The sequence below is a fragment of the Lolium rigidum genome, chromosome 6 (assembly GCF_022539505.1).
Source record: "Lolium rigidum isolate FL_2022 chromosome 6, APGP_CSIRO_Lrig_0.1, whole genome shotgun sequence".
NCBI classification, from domain to species: Eukaryota; Viridiplantae; Streptophyta; class Magnoliopsida; order Poales; family Poaceae; genus Lolium; species Lolium rigidum.
This window is the reverse complement of record NC_061513.1, coordinates 86733644-86748940: the sequence shown is the minus strand read 5'-3', so window position 1 is coordinate 86748940 and position 15297 is coordinate 86733644. Positions and strand designations below refer to the sequence as shown.

The following is a 15297-nucleotide window of genomic DNA, read 5'->3' as shown; positions in this document are numbered from 1 at the left end:
GCTATCCCGGGGGGCAGTGCGGCCATTTCGCCCGGAGAGGCAAGATTTCAAAATTACTCAAGCTCCACCCATCCGGACCGTCCGTGCCCGACGGGGGGTTGGAGCCAGCGCGCGTGGGCCGTCGGATGCTGGCCCCGGCCTCCCTGCCCCCACTACGGCTATTTAACAGACACTGCGCTCGGCACGCTCCTCCCTGGCCTCCACACCCCTCCCTCCCCCGCCCGCCCGCTCCCTCTCTCGCCGCCGGCTCCTTCGCTCCTGCGTCGTCTCCTATCTCGGTGAGCTTCGCTGGCCCCTGCTTACCTCGGAGTAACTAGGTCTGGTCTAGAAATGTGGTGTTGATTTGAGCGGTTGGTAGATTCGTTTTTTTTTTTTGAATTTTTTGGGCGGCGGAAGAGGGGTTCTGATTGGATCTGCGTGGGCATTGCTGATTTCTACAGAGCAGTGCCTTGATCCGGTCCGTAGTTTTCTCTATTGTAGATCTATTTCTGATCTGTTTGGTGTAGATGTTGTAAGAGCTGCTAGATCTATGGCTTTGTGCAGATCTAGATCTGGTTCCTATCTAGTTGCTGTAGTAAATCCTGGAGGTGTGAGGTTTTAAAGTTAACTTTCCTCCATTTAATACATCTCGCGTATATTCAGAGTATGGAATCCATGAGTCGCTGTCGGCGAGATCTGGTGTACTGCGTGATGCTTTTCGGTAGGTGCCTGAGTGGATAGTGTACCGTAAAGTTCGCGTCATTTGAACTTATGGGTTCAACTTGACAAGCGTAGGAGTTCAGTGCTGTTTGGGATCTGAAGCACCATATATCGGTTGCTTCTTCCCGTCTTAGCTGTTGTTAGATTTGTCATTTGCGCTTGACTGTGACGGCTCGAAGTTCTGCTTATGTGGTAAATGGTTGAGGCGTCCATTATCTAAGTAATAACAATAGCATGAACAGGATATAGCAACTTGCCTTTTTTTTTTACATCGATTCATTAGTTTACCCATGCATGCTCCAGTGTCTGAAGCTAATTCTTCTACATGTCTCTCCTGATTCCAGGGCGAAGATGAGGGAAATCCTGCACATCCAGGGCGGGCAGTGTGGCAACCAGATCGGTGCCAAGTTCTGGGAGGTGGTGTGCGACGAGCACGGCATTGACCCGACCGGCCGCTACGTCGGCACTTCCGACCTGCAGTTGGAGCGTGTCAATGTCTACTACAACGAGGCCTCGTGCGGGCGTTTTGTGCCCCGTGCCGTTCTCATGGACCTTGAGCCTGGCACCATGGACAGTGTCCGCACTGGACCATATGGGCAGATCTTCCGCCCTGACAACTTCGTCTTTGGGCAGTCTGGTGCCGGTAACAACTGGGCCAAGGGACACTACACCGAGGGTGCCGAGCTTATTGATTCTGTTTTGGATGTAGTGAGGAAGGAGGCTGAGAACTGTGACTGCCTGCAAGGTAAACATGCCTGAATTCTGACAATTGCTAGATAGATTCTTGTTTATTCAGTTCGAATGCACATGTTTATGCAATCTATCATTAATATACAATAATTTGATTGTGTGTTATGCTATATATTCTGTATTGATCTTAATAACATGATTGTTTAAGTGATTTAGTACTTGCAATTTATGTCATATTAGTATTGAGATGATTGTGGATGCTGGAAGGGTGCCTGTCTTTCAGCTCTTGGGTGGCATATTTAAGATGTCCAGGGCTAGTTTACTATCAGTTATATAGGCTGCAAGCAAATACAAGCCTTGGGCGTTACTACTCTTAAGATGTATTGTCCAACTAATTAGTTAGAATTACAACCTTTTTATCACTGTTAAATATAATATTCTTTTGAAATAATATAGTGGCCAACAAGGTTTGCATAATCCACCTGTTTAAGAAACACTGTTCTTGTATTATATTCTGGTTGCAAGTGTACTGAACTGATATATTTTTATGTAATAGTTTCAAGTACGTACTCCATTTCATCATTCTTTGATGATAATTAATTCCATATTGTTTCTGTTTTCAGGATTCCAAGTATGCCACTCTCTTGGTGGCGGTACTGGATCTGGTATGGGTACACTGTTGATATCAAAGATCAGGGAGGAGTATCCTGACCGCATGATGCTCACTTTCTCGGTGTTCCCCTCACCAAAAGTATCTGATACTGTGGTTGAGCCATACAATGCCACTCTCTCAGTCCACCAGTTGGTTGAGAATGCTGATGAGTGCATGGTTCTTGACAACGAGGCTCTCTATGACATCTGCTTCAGGACTCTCAAGCTGACAACGCCCAGCTGTAAGCTACTTCAATTTTCTCGTTTCTATGATTTACTGCATATAAATTTGTCGTGCACTGCCATATGGAATTTAGAGTAAACATTTCTTTGTAGCGCTTCTCCTATTTTTCCAAGAACAGCATCTAACGTTTTCCACCTTTACTATTTTGTGCAGTTGGGGATTTGAACCATCTCATCTCTGCTACCATGAGTGGAGTCACATGCTGCCTAAGGTTCCCTGGTCAGCTGAACTCCGACCTCCGGAAGCTCGCTGTGAACCTTATCCCCTTCCCTCGTCTCCACTTCTTCATGGTGGGCTTCGCTCCACTGACATCCCGTGGATCTCAGCAGTACCGTGCCCTCACGGTCCCTGAGCTCACACAGCAAATGTGGGACTCCAAGAACATGATGTGCGCTGCTGATCCTCGTCATGGCCGTTACCTCACCGCCTCTGCCATGTTCCGTGGAAAGATGAGCACAAAGGAAGTTGATGAGCAGATGATCAATGTTCAGAACAAGAACTCATCCTACTTTGTGGAGTGGATCCCCAACAATGTGAAGTCCAGCGTCTGTGACATCCCACCAACAGGCCTCTCCATGGCATCAACCTTCATTGGCAACTCAACCTCCATCCAGGAGATGTTCCGGAGGGTGAGCGAGCAGTTCACTGCCATGTTCAGGAGGAAGGCTTTCTTGCATTGGTACACTGGCGAAGGCATGGACGAGATGGAGTTCACCGAGGCTGAGAGCAACATGAACGACCTTGTCTCTGAGTACCAGCAGTATCAGGATGCCACCGCCGACGAGGAGGGTGAGTACGAGGATGAAGATGATCTGCAGGCTGAGGACGACATGTAAGGAGATCTGTGTGGCTTTGCTGGGTGTTGATCTAGGGCAGAGTTTGATCTGTTTGGCGCTTCGTTCCTTCTATTTTATCACCGCAATACCACTAGTATCCTGCTGCTGTTCCTCCCCTGCTCCCGCTCTGTATTTCTATGTTTCGGAACCTTTCAGGTATTGTATTGCTTGATGCTGTTCGGTATGTTCTGCATTGAGGTTTCTGGACCTCTGGTGGTGAATTGAAAGCCTTTCTGCATTGATCTTTCTGTGCAAATGGTTCGTTAAACTGTATGCAAAAACAAGTCATGGGTTCTATCGTAGTATTGTTTTGTCTTGTCCTGGATCCTTCCGTGCAATCAGCATGACATGCCCCTGATTAGTTAATGTGTCTGACGAGAATTTCACAAACTCAGAAGAGCTAAATTTCGTTTTCTGTGCAACGTTAGTATTTTAAGTACAAAATTTAGATGTACAGTTCTGCCTCTGGTTGGTTTTAATCAATGTGCGCACCCGGTTATCACTTTTGGCTCATAGGTGTAGATACATTCATCGATTGTTTAAAAAACATATTTCAAAATGTCAAAAAACTCTGAAAAAAATCTAGGTGTACATTTTCTATAACTTGTGAATAAAAGACAATTTCTGTCCTGCAAAATAGCCTTTTATGAGATGTTGTTTGTCTTTTCTACAAGAAAATTGTCTTTTTCTCACAAAAATTTGTGTGTAAACATAGCATGTCAAGATGTACACTTAGAATTCTTTTCCAGAATTTTTGACATTTCAAAAGAAATTTAAATACATTATTCATAATATGGGCATTTGCACCTATGAGCCAAAACACCATGTCCTGTGGGCACCACGCTAGACTCTAGCTCCTACATGCATCCACTGAACTTAACTCTGCCTCCATTAAATGCAAATAGAGGGAGTATGTTAGAAACTTAATAGCTTCACAAATTACAATGGGCAAATCGAAAAAGGGCGACATTTCAGACACTGAATTCCCATTACACTATTGCCCTTTGGAAAAATGCCACTCCAACTTGGCGAAACTTGAGTCGTTCACACCCCCCCCCTCCCACCGCTCTCCCCCTGGTAGCCTTGAGAGGCCTCCGCCGTTGACCGGGCCGCCGATGGCCGCTCCGCCAGGCTAGCTGGCCGGAGTTGGTCCGGTGCAGGTGCCGGAGTAGATAGGTTGTAGATCTGTAGGTTTCTTCGGTTTTTGGCTTTATGCTTGTGTCTGGGCGTATGCCCCGTAGATGGAGTGCCGCTGTTGATCTTCTCCGCCAGATCTCCAGCGTCCTAGGGGTGCTTCTCCCTCTGCTTCTGCTCCGACGGTCGGAGCCATGGGTGGAACGGCGCAACACCAGCTCCTCCACCAGTAAGGCGTTTCTGGGCCCTCTTCTGCTCCAGAGAAGCTGCCGAGCTGAGGGATCTCTCGGCCATGGAGGCTTTGAGAGATTCAGCAGCGAGGGAGCAGGTTGGACCTCCGTTTACCACTCGGCCGGCCTTGGTGGCGAGGGAGTTGGTAAGCGGTGCTCCTAGCTCTGGTTCTTGCAAGGAGGCTGGCTCGCCGTCGCGGGTCGGTGATGAACAGCTCGGAAGGACAATGGCTGCTGGCCTGCCGCAGTGGCGAGGAGGAGGTTGCTGCTCAGCCGGATCTGCACTTCTTCAACCAGCATCGGCTTCTTCTGCGGATCTTCTTCAACGAGCTCAACCACGTGGACGGCCTGCTCGCCTCCACGATCTTCGCCGGCATGGCGGCTTCACTACAACCTCCAGTTCGGAGGCCTCTCATCCTAGCTGCTGGTGCTCGGCGCCTAGATTCCACCAAGTGGTTCGTCCCCGGTGGTTTCCAGGTGTCCAGCGACGATGGAGTTACGCCGGAGTTGGGTGTTCGGGCGTTTGCGCCCTGTTCCCCGGCAGCGACTCCTTGAGGACGCCGGCATCTGGTGGCAGAGCATCCCAGCGACCCGATTGCTTTCCTAACTTGTCTCGGGGTGTGTTTTGTAAAGTGTGAGGGCCTTTCTTCAAATCTTAGGTTTCTCACGGCGAGAGTTGTCAAGGGGCCTCATTGTAATTTGTACCTGCCACGTGTGATCGGAATGAAAATCTGGGGCCTTCTAGGCCCTGTTCAAAAAAAAAAAAAACTTGGCGAAACTTCTCTAGACTCCTTGGTCTTCTCCTTTCAGACCAAAATGCACATGTCTTCTTCCTTGGTCTTCTCCTTTCAGACCAAAGGAAATTACATCCAGCACCAGCAGTCTTGCACAAAGTACCTACGCATATTTCTAGATATTACGTCCCCCAGCTACTACATTTTCATGCAAGGACAAAAGCACATTCTGGCATAAAGTTCCTAAGCGTATTTCTTTCAACTATCTAACTTCTATGTTATACCATGGAGTTTAGTTGCCTCAAATCCTCAAAATACTCTGGACCAGAAGAACCACTTCACATTCTTTCATCATTTACAAAGCATCAACCTTCAGCTACATGAAATGAGTTCTACGCCATTGCTCACTGTGCTTCGAGCAGGATATTTGAGGCCAAATTGACATCATTATTTGTCAGTGCAAGAGCCTGAACTGCAGAAGCACGATCAAAACCCATGGAAACTAGCGTGGCGATTGAGGACTCCATAGGATCCAGGGTAGTTGTGTGCTCGTCCTGTACCAAAAGGCAAACATTGATCAGGAAGAGGGGTCAGATTAAACCAGGGAATGTCTGCTATGCTCAATGATAAGGGTAATAATCAGAACAGAAGAACAAAAATTAATCATGGTTTTACATAAGGAATCCAGTAATACCACGTGATCTTAAATTAATGTGAGGTAACTTGATCTTATGACTGTTCCAACTTGGCAAGACCGTTCCACATCAAATAGATGCTTGTTAGGATCATAATGCATTCCACAGAGCCAACATTTTATCGCTGAACAGGTATATAACAGAGTTTGAAGAATTTGCATGATACCCTAATTCAGCTACAAGGATTAGTCATAGAATAACATCCTAAGCTACAAAGGAGACAGCCACAAGGTGCTACAGCTCTATCAAGCTTATTTCGAAGCATACAGTTTGCAGGGAAACTGTAATAAAGTAGTTATATAGCAAAACTGCATTTCCTTGAGCATTCTATCATTATTCAATAAGTACATACTGAACAGAACAAATGGCCTTTAAAGGAGCACTTCTTTTGAAATATAGATGCTTTAATGTGCTAATCTCTAAACAAAGTCAATATATTGAAAATACTTGCCTCCATCTGATGAGCTTGGCGACGAGGAATATTTTCATCAGTGCTTGAAATTGGTAATCTTTGATAAGAGATGTTAGGCCATGGCCATGATAACCGGGAGAAGATTGAAGTTGCACAATCTGGGACCTGTAATGATCAAAGTCTCAATAACAACGTGGCTGTAGGTATTTAGAGACCCACACAAGTGCTTATCGGCTTATCACATAAGCACATATGGTAAACAACTAAACATTACCAAGGGAACAGAAATATCCGAGAAAAAAATGGCCATTCAGAAAATCCCCTAGCCAACAACTATACTTAATCCTTCATGTCAATGCCATCAGACAGCTTCAGTCAGAAACCTAAACAGGATTTTCAGATACTGCACATATCTAACTATACCAATATGCCAACATCTGGGCCATATGTATAAACTAGACTTGTAGAGAAAAAATAATTGCACGTAGAAAGCACAATTCAAACTTCTGGAAAGACGTTGGCAGAGTGCATTATTCACACTTCTTGAAGATCTTAGTAGTTACCTTCAGCCTGCGGATACCGAATATGTTTAGACGGTACAAAAGCCCAGCCAGTATACCAGACAGTCCAGGTATAACAGAACGTCTTCCAGATGAGAAAAGAAGCTGAAGATATAAAATTAAAATATAAAGCTACAACACAACGGAACAGTGGAAGATTTATGACAAGGATAACAATTATCTCAGAACAGACCTGGAGTCCTGCCAAATATATGAATGACTTGTCACATAAACGCAGCCCAAATATGCGAAACTTTGTTGAGATGGGAATGTCAAAGAAGAAGGGTACAAAAGATGCAAATATGAGACCATATGGTCCAGATGTCAATGGGTTGAAAGATGGATCTGCATTTCCATGACCAAGATGTTAGACAAAACAAATAACTACATAAACATGGAAAAGAAATAGCGGGAGTCTAAAAGTCAGAAGAAGAAAATATATATAGTCCAACAGCCAACAGGTGAATATATTACAACAGTTGACTAAAGAAAAACCCACCAAAATTAATGTGGTGAAAACTAGTAGTTTTATTAGTTATTTTTGTTTTCCTTGATTAGAATCCATTATGCGAGGCTCTCTGAAAGGAAGGCTTAGATAGATGAGATACAAAAATCCGCCATGTTAAGAGCACTGGAAGCAAGATATGTCGGAAACCAAAACCATGTTTGGCCATGGTTTGTGTGATCTTCAAGGAAATCAATTTTCACTGTATACGTATCTAGATGGCAGATAAGCATTTCCATCAGGTTTCCTTGATTAGAATCCATTATGCGAGGCTCGCTAGAAGGAAGGCTTAGCTAGATGGGATATACGAATCTACCATGTTAACAGCACAGGAAGCAAGATAACTTGAAAGCAAAACCATGTTTGGCCGTGGTTTGTATGATCTTCAAGGAAATCAATTCTATTGTGTATGTATCTAGATGGAAGATAAGCATTTCCATCAGGTATGAAACGACACTAACCTAAGATTTCCCATCTTGTACCAAGTAACCGACCCGTACGAAACAAATCTACTTATTTGGTCACCAACAATTAAAATCAGCATTTCACAGGATAAGACATTATGAAAATAAAAAGAGCAGCCATGCATACCTTGCAGGTAAGCTAAAGCTAGGATCTGAAGCAGTACGGACACAGTCATGGAGAATGCAATGAATACCTACATGTTTAAATAAACTACATCAGCATCAGAAAATGACATATAACAAGTGCATATGCAGTGTCTTAAGCAAACTCTTTACTTACTGCATACTTGTTCGAGCCTATCTGCCGCTCAAACACCCTAAAGTAGTACAGCAAAGCCACTCCAAAGATCAGCTCAGGCGTCGACGAGAAAGCAAACTGCGAGGCGATCACCCTCCATATCCTCAGATTTTCGTAAATACTCTGCATTCATAAGGGGTGGTGAACATAATCAGCTGCATTTCGTGACATTGTTATGTGATAGACAAGCGCACCTCCAAACAAACCAAATTGACACAGGGAACGGGGATCCCATTAAGTTTGCATCGTCAAACCCCCAGTTAGATACCATCACACACAATTTGCCTTCAGTTCCCACCCTTAATTCAGAGTACAGGCACTAGGTTAGGTATGGTAGGGCAACTTGCCTGGTAGGACAGGCCAAGGTCGAGGAAGCGGCCGCGGAAGCCGAAGGGGACGGAGAAGAGCACGGCAGCGACGACCACGGCTCTCGACACCGGCGCATTGTCTGCAGAAGGCAACAGAGGGCTTGCTGGTCAGATTATTCTACAAATGTTGCGGTTCACAGCAGTAGACAAAAAAGGAGAAATACGCCCAAACTAAAGGGGAATCGAGACTTCGATTCAGTTGGGGAGAGTAGTAATCAGGGGAGTAGGGTGCGTACGGAAACCCGGAAGCCCGCCGCTCATCGCCGGCATCCGGAGGGGGCCAGTAGGAAAGATCGGTGGATTCGCCGGCGGGGCAGGCTGCGGGGGGGCCGGCGGAGCAACTCGAGGATCCAGCCGAGTCTGACCTGTGGAACGTGGAGCTAGTTGGAAGACGAGGCGGGCCCTACGAACATTTACCGACAAGGCAGGAACACTCCATCAAATTTGCTCTCTAGAAAAATAGTACTTCGTACTCAAATTTACTTGAAGATTAAGTTTAAATTTTCTTGGTTTACTGAGTCGTCTGAGATTTTTCCAGTCGGCGTCGGGAACAATCGATACGCCCTTGAGATCCATGCAAAAGTGCACATTTTTTTCAACTATGAGCAGATGAACAATCATTACAACAGTGTGAACAATTTTAGATCTGTACGAAAAATTAGTAAAGTATAAACTGACGAATAATATTTTCTCAGTCGAAGGAGATCATATATACTACTACAGTAGATATTCTTCCACTAAATTGATTATTTCGACATGTTGAACATTATTCTAGTCTTGTATGCATAATTTTGCAAACTTGACGGAGACATATACCTCTTTTCAGCACCAATAATTTTACTGTTGGTTATCCTCACAATTGTCAACAACACAACCATTTTTAGAACTTGTTAAAATTGTACGGAGTACTTGTGAATTCTAAAAATTGATTCTAAAATTTAGGCAACTTAGAAAGGTAGGGTGCAAAACTTATAAACTGATGCGCAAAACATATCCCCGCCGCGCCCCCGCCAGGTAAGTTACATAACCTGTGATGCAAAATACATTTCGTCCTTTCTGCATATGTCGTGAAAGACTAACTTTGTATGAGAACTTGCACGAATAAATTTCTGGTCGTTACCTTAGGTTTAAAACAAATACAGTAGCTTTATGCGCATCCGGGCTCACTTGTCAAGGCAAATGCTCTTCAAGTTTCTTGTTTGTTGCGGGTTTCTACTTGTTCTAAAGGAAGGCAAATGCACATGAACAATGCTTTTTGTGCTTTGGACACGAGGTAAGTGTCGTGTCATTAGTTATATTTTTAAAATTTTAAATTGGTGGATCCTGCTCCCACAAGTATTTCAGATAGCTCTTAGGTCTACAGTGAAACCAGCATATAGAAGAAGCTTCACTTCTATCTGCTCGGCTCAACGAGTTGCAAATGAAGTCAATACAACTACTTGTTTAGCCAAACTGGGATGAGCTAACCACGCTAAAAGTAAACGAGATTAGATTGGTTTGAAGCTTGCCCTTTGCCTCAGGCAGCCTGCGTGTTAATATAGGGGAGCAAACGCTCAGATATACATCAGGTTTGTTACAAGTCTTGATCTACAAGGAAAATCTACAGATCGGTTTATAACTCACCGATATTTTACAAACCGTATAACAACTTCTATGTCTATCGTTTAACATCCTCCCTCAACCGAAACTTGTCTAAGTTGAGGTTGCTTCTAAATGCCTGAAGTTGTCGAAGTTGCAAGGGCTTTGTAAAGCCATCCGCCACTTGATCATTAGTGGAGATATATCGTATGTCTAGCAGCCTTCGCGAAACACGTTCTCTCACAAAATGAAAATCAATCTCAATATGCTTTGTTCTCGCATGGAACACTGGATTGGCTGAGAGGTATGTCGCTCCAATATTATCACACCATAAACATGACACTTGTGGTCTCTGAATTCCAAGTTCATCAAGAATTGATTCTACCCACATTACCTCAGCCGTAGCATTTGCCAATGACTTGTATTCTGCTTCGGTGCTAGAGCGTGATACGGTGGCTTGTTTCTTTGCTCTCCATGAAACCAAATTTGAACCAAAGAAAACAGCAAAGCCACCTGTTGATCTTCTATCATCCGAGCATCCTTCCCAGTCAGCATCAGAAAAAGCACTAACAAGTGTTGACCGAGATCTGCATATATTTAGCCCAACATCCATACTCCCTTTCAAATACCTTAGTATCCTTTTCACAGCTGTCCAATGCAATGTAGTTGGAGCATGTAAAAACTGACAAACTTTATTTACTGAGAAAGATATATCAGGTCTAGTAAGAGTCAAATACTGTAGTGCCCCCACCACACTACGATAATGAGTAGAATCTTCGGGCCCCAACAGTTCACCTTCATGCAATGACAATTTTTCGGTTGTGGAAAGAGGAGTGCTGGATGATTTGCAACCTGTCATACCTACACGCCTTAGCACATCTGAAGTGTATTTTTCTTGGGTGAGAAGTATACCATCACAAGTTTTCTTCACTTCAATTCCCAAGAAATAGTGTAGATCTCCCAAATCCTTGAGAGCAAATTCCGACTTCAGATTCTTGAGTAATGCTAGAGTAGCTTCCTGCGAGGAGCTTGCAATAATTATGTCATCAACATAAATTAACATGAAAATAATTATCTTTCCTCTTCTATAAAAGAACAACGACGTATCTCCTTTGGATGGCCTAAAAACAAGGTCTTGCAACTTGGTGCTCAATCTCGAATACCACGCCCTTGGCGCCTGTTTCAATCCATATAGGGCTTTGTCCAAACGACAAACATGATGCGGCCTGGCCTTGTCTTCAAATCCTGGAGGTTGCCGCATATAGACTTCTTCCTCGAGAACGCCATGAAGAAACACATTCTGTACATCCAATTGGCGCAAGTTCCAACCCCTGGAAACAACAATAGACAATACCAGTCTGATAGTAGCAGCTTTAACAACTGGACTAAAGGTATCCTCATAATCTATCCCGTATCTTTGCTTAAAACCCTTTGCTACCAATCTAGCCTTATACCTGTCTATGGTGCCGTCAGCTTTTCTCTTAATTTTATACACCCACTTACAATCTATAATGTTCCTCCCTTTTTCCAAAGGTACTAAATGCCAAGTTTCATTTTTAATAAGTGCATCATACTCACTATTCATAGCCTCTTTCCAATTTTTGTTTCCGAAGGACTCATGCAGATTTTGTGGTTCACCGGTAGAAGTGAAATTGCCATACCTAACCCTTCCATCCGTAAGGATTTTGGGTTGGAAGATCCCGCTTTGCGACCTAGTGTGGACTCGTCGAGCCTGCGGTTCAGGCTGAGCCACACTTTCCTCAGACGCGGAGGATCCCGGCGAACCAGACGAGTCTGTGCCAGGAGAAGCTGACGAAGCCACATCATCAGATGCACCAGCGTCTCCTGCCACTGGTGAAGACATCGAGCCGCCATCGGGTGTTCGCGACACGTTGCGGGAGGACGGGCTCGAATCAGAAGCCGACGGGGTCCCTCCCGGACTCGCTGTCGACTGGTCGTGGTCGTCCGACGTAGACGCCGACGTAGTAGCCCCGCCTGGACTCATTGTCGGCTGATCAGGTACCAGCTGCGCGGTGCGCACATGTTCGCTCTGGCGTTCGGACGCTGTGGCTCCATGTCCAGCGCCAGTTCTTGGCTGTATCTGTGGCATAAAATCACACGAGTTCTGCACACTTTGGCCACAGTTAGTAGCAGGATTTTCAGGACAATTAACCTGCTGATTATCAACGCATTCACCCCCATGATCAGTAGGATTTAAAAGATGGGAAGGGAGCAAAAGAATTTCCGCACGCAGTCGTGCACCAGCATTATTATGTAAGGCCGAAAAAGGAAAAATAGCTTCATCAAAAACCACATCGCGGGAGATATAGATGCGGCCATTGGGTATATCAAGACACTTAAACCCTTTGTGGAGGTTGCTATAGCCAAGAAAGGCGCATTGCTTGGAGCGAAACTGAAGTTTGTGGGAATTGTATGGTCGAAGATTTGGCCAACACGCACACCCAAAAGTGCGTAAAGATGAATAATCCGGCTTTACATGGAACAAGCGTTCTAGTGGAGTTTCAATATTGATAACTTTGCTTGGAAGACGATTGATTAAGTATGTAGCGGCAATGAATGCTTCATCCCAAAATTTCAATGGCATGGATGCATGTGCGAGAAGGGACAAGCCTACTTCTACGATGTGGCGATGTTTGCGCTCCGCGGAGCCATTTTGTTGATGAGCATAGGGACAAGAAACATGATGTGATATGCCAATCTTTGTAAAAAAGGAGTTTAATTTTTCATACTCGCCCCCCAATCGGTTTGCATGGCAAGTATTTTTCTATCAAATTGTCGTTCCACAAGAGTTTGAAATTCTTGAAACTTTTGGAAAACCTCGGACTTATATTTCAACAAATAAATCCAAGTAAACTTGGTGTAATCATCGATAAAACTGACATAATATTTTTTGCGTCCAACAGACTCGACAGCAGGACCCCAAACATCGGAAAACACAAGCTCTAAAGGAGCACTAGATTCACTAAAAGACTTTGGGTAGGGAAGCTGATGACTCTTGCCTTTTTGGCATGCATCACACACGGAAAATTTATTTGACTCACTCGAACAAGGGAGATTATTCTGGCTAATGACTTGTTTAACTATGGTCGACGAAGGATGACCTAATCGATAATGCCACCGTTCCGAAGAGGGCTTGATGGCACTGTAGACGCTCCTGCTTGAGTTGGACGAAGAGGGTAGGACAGGGTAAAGTCCGTTCCTACATCTGCCTTGAAGAAGAACCTTCTTCGATTCCCGATCCTTTATAGAGAAAAAATGTGGATGAAGTTCAAGATAGGCATTATTATCAAAAGCAAGACGACTAGCTGAAAGGAGATTCTTGCTAGCTACGGGAACATGCAGTATATTTCTGAGATGAAGATCACGGCTAGGGGTGTGAATGGATGAATAACCAACATGGTCGATGTCCATACCTGTTCCACTGGCAGTGTGGACCTGTTCGTTGCCGTTGTAGCGGTCGCGGATCGTCAGCTTGTTGAGGTCTCCGGTGATGTGGTCGGTGGCGCCGGAGTCGAGATACCAGTTAGTATCAACGCCGTAGGAAGTGGAGGCCGACCCAGCGCTTTTCTCTTCCACGCCAGTGAAGTTGACGTTGAAACGTTCCCAGCACTTGAGCGCGGTGTGCCCAGCCTTCCCGCACAGTTGGCAGCAAGGCTTGTTGTTGTTGTTGGAGTGGCCGTAGCCGCCACCGCTGCCGTTGAAGTAGCCTCCACTGCCGCCGTTGCCGCCTTGGCGGCTGTTGCCGTTGCCGAATGTGTTGTTGCCGTTCCCGCCGCCGTTGCCGCGTCCACCGCGGTAACCGCCGCCGTTGCCGCGGCCTTGGCCTGCACCACGTCCGCCGCGGTATGTAGGGCCTCCGCGACCTCCGCGGGTAGCTGCGTTGACGGAGGACTGCGACCCGCCACCACCACCGTGGAGCAGGTCCATGCGGGTCTCGAAGCTCAGAAGCTGCCCGTAGAGCTCGCCCACGGAGACAGGTTCAACTCGTGAGCACATGGCGGAGACGATTGGGTTGTACTCGGAGTCCAGGCCGGCGAGGATGTAGGATACGATGTCCTCCTCGTCCAGCTTCTTCCCAGCCGATGCCATCTCATCAGCGAGGGCCTTGATCTTGCCGACGTATTCGGCGACCCGCATGTTCCCCTTCTGCATGTTTGCAAGGGCGATGCGGCTGTTCACAGTCTGGGCGCGTGTATGCGAGGCAAACATGGCCTCAACCGCACTCCATAGCCCTGCAGCGCTGGTGTAGGAAATCACCTGCGAGAGGACCTCCCGAGACAGCGTCGAGAGGAGAAAACTCAGCAGCTGCTGGTCTTGGGCGAGCCAGAGCCCATACAGAGGGTTGGCCACCTTCTCGGTCTTGCCGTCCTTTTCGACGTCGACCTCCTTTGATGGAGCCTTCTTTGTACCATCGAGGTACCCTTCGAGCTGCGCCCCGCGAACGGCCGAGAGCACTTGAGCCTTCCAGAGGAGATGGCTGCCCTTGGTAAGCTTCTCGGTGACTTGGGTGTTGGACAGAGGGTTGGTAGCGGGGGAGAGAGATGAGCTCGCCATGGATGTGTCGAGGTTAGGCTCTGATACCATAAAAGTAAACGAGATTAGATTGGTTTGAAGCTTGCCCTTTGCCTCAGGCAGCCTGCGTGTTAATATAGGGGAGCAAACGCTCAAATATACATCAGGTTTGTTACAAGTCTTGATCTACAAGGAAAATCTACAGATCGGTTTATAACTCACCGATATTTTACAAACCGTATAACAACTTCTATGTCTATCGTTTAACACACGCAACTAAGAGAATTTCTTTGGCTCTTCGATGCATGATTCTACCTTGTTTGGGCTACAAAAGCAATGCACGCTACGGAACTCACGGTGAATACTAGCTAGCTGTTCCTGTCATAGAGTTGCTCGGTGAGCAGACTCTAAGTGTGCTTCATGCGAGTCGACTAATTTTTTTTTAGACGGAGGCAAAAGCTTTACCCCATTCATTATTTAAAAGGAGAGTGCCCGATTTTTAGGAGAAAAACAGACGAAAACCTACAATCCACACCAACAACGCACCCACACACCCACGATCAAGCATAACCAAGACCCGAACAACAACAAAAGAGACCACAAAGCAACACAAATGAACACTCCAAACACGACACTTCAATACCGTGCCGACAAAGACTGGCCATG

The 15297-nt window shown here is 45.7% G+C and overlaps 2 protein-coding genes, 1 long non-coding RNA gene and 1 other non-coding gene across 4 annotated transcripts; 1 reads left to right on the top strand and 3 right to left on the bottom strand.

The window, feature by feature from the left end:
- The first annotated feature begins 217 nt into the window (after window positions 1–217).
- Window positions 218–3422, top strand: LOC124660949 (tubulin beta chain). The gene is made up of 4 exons (XM_047198799.1): window positions 218–278; window positions 1044–1444; window positions 2013–2282; window positions 2438–3422. Exons 2-4 carry the CDS (start codon window positions 1051–1053, stop codon window positions 3118–3120), a joined length of 1347 nt encoding a protein of 448 aa, XP_047054755.1. The 5' UTR covers window positions 218–278; window positions 1044–1050; the 3' UTR covers window positions 3121–3422.
- A 1950-nt stretch (window positions 3423–5372) lies between these two features.
- Window positions 5373–8822, bottom strand: LOC124663437 (rhomboid-like protein 20). The gene is made up of 8 exons (XM_047201137.1): window positions 8757–8822; window positions 8500–8600; window positions 8135–8275; window positions 7982–8048; window positions 7079–7230; window positions 6889–6990; window positions 6365–6490; window positions 5373–5772 (listed from the first exon to the last, which is right to left on the bottom strand). The coding sequence occupies exons 1-8, from the start codon at window positions 8788–8790 to the stop codon at window positions 5623–5625; spliced, it is 873 nt and encodes a 290-aa protein (XP_047057093.1). The 5' UTR covers window positions 8791–8822; the 3' UTR covers window positions 5373–5622.
- Window positions 8823–12985: 4163 nt separating this feature from the next.
- Window positions 12986–13883, bottom strand: LOC124665999. The gene is made up of 2 exons (XR_006990769.1): window positions 13533–13883; window positions 12986–13359 (listed from the first exon to the last, which is right to left on the bottom strand). It is a non-coding gene; the product is annotated as an uncharacterized LOC124665999 (long non-coding RNA).
- Window positions 13884–14051: 168 nt separating this feature from the next.
- Window positions 14052–14190, bottom strand: LOC124668788. The gene has a single exon (XR_006991870.1). It is a non-coding gene; the product is annotated as a small nucleolar RNA Z247 (small nucleolar RNA).
- Between the last annotated feature and the right edge of the window lie 1107 nt (window positions 14191–15297).

Bases quoted from the DNA above. Each gene is read 5' to 3' on its own strand.
- LOC124660949 (XM_047198799.1), top strand. From the start codon at position 1,051: ATGAGGGAAATCCTGCACATCCAGGGCGGGCAGTGTGGCAACCAGATC. The intron at 1,445-2,012 runs GTAAACATGCCT...TTCTGTTTTCAG, and splicing joins GAACTGTGACTGCCTGCAAG to GATTCCAAGTATGCCACTCT. The intron at 2,283-2,437 runs GTAAGCTACTTC...TATTTTGTGCAG, and splicing joins CAAGCTGACAACGCCCAGCT to TTGGGGATTTGAACCATCTC.
- LOC124663437 (XM_047201137.1), bottom strand. From the start codon at position 8,790: ATGCCGGCGATGAGCGGCGGGCTTCCGGGTTTCC. The intron at 8,276-8,499 runs GCAAGTTGCCCT...TTATGAATGCAG, and splicing joins ACCTTGGCCTGTCCTACCAG to AGTATTTACGAAAATCTGAG. The intron at 8,049-8,134 runs GTAAGTAAAGAG...TTAAACATGTAG, and splicing joins TAGGCTCGAACAAGTATGCA to GTATTCATTGCATTCTCCAT.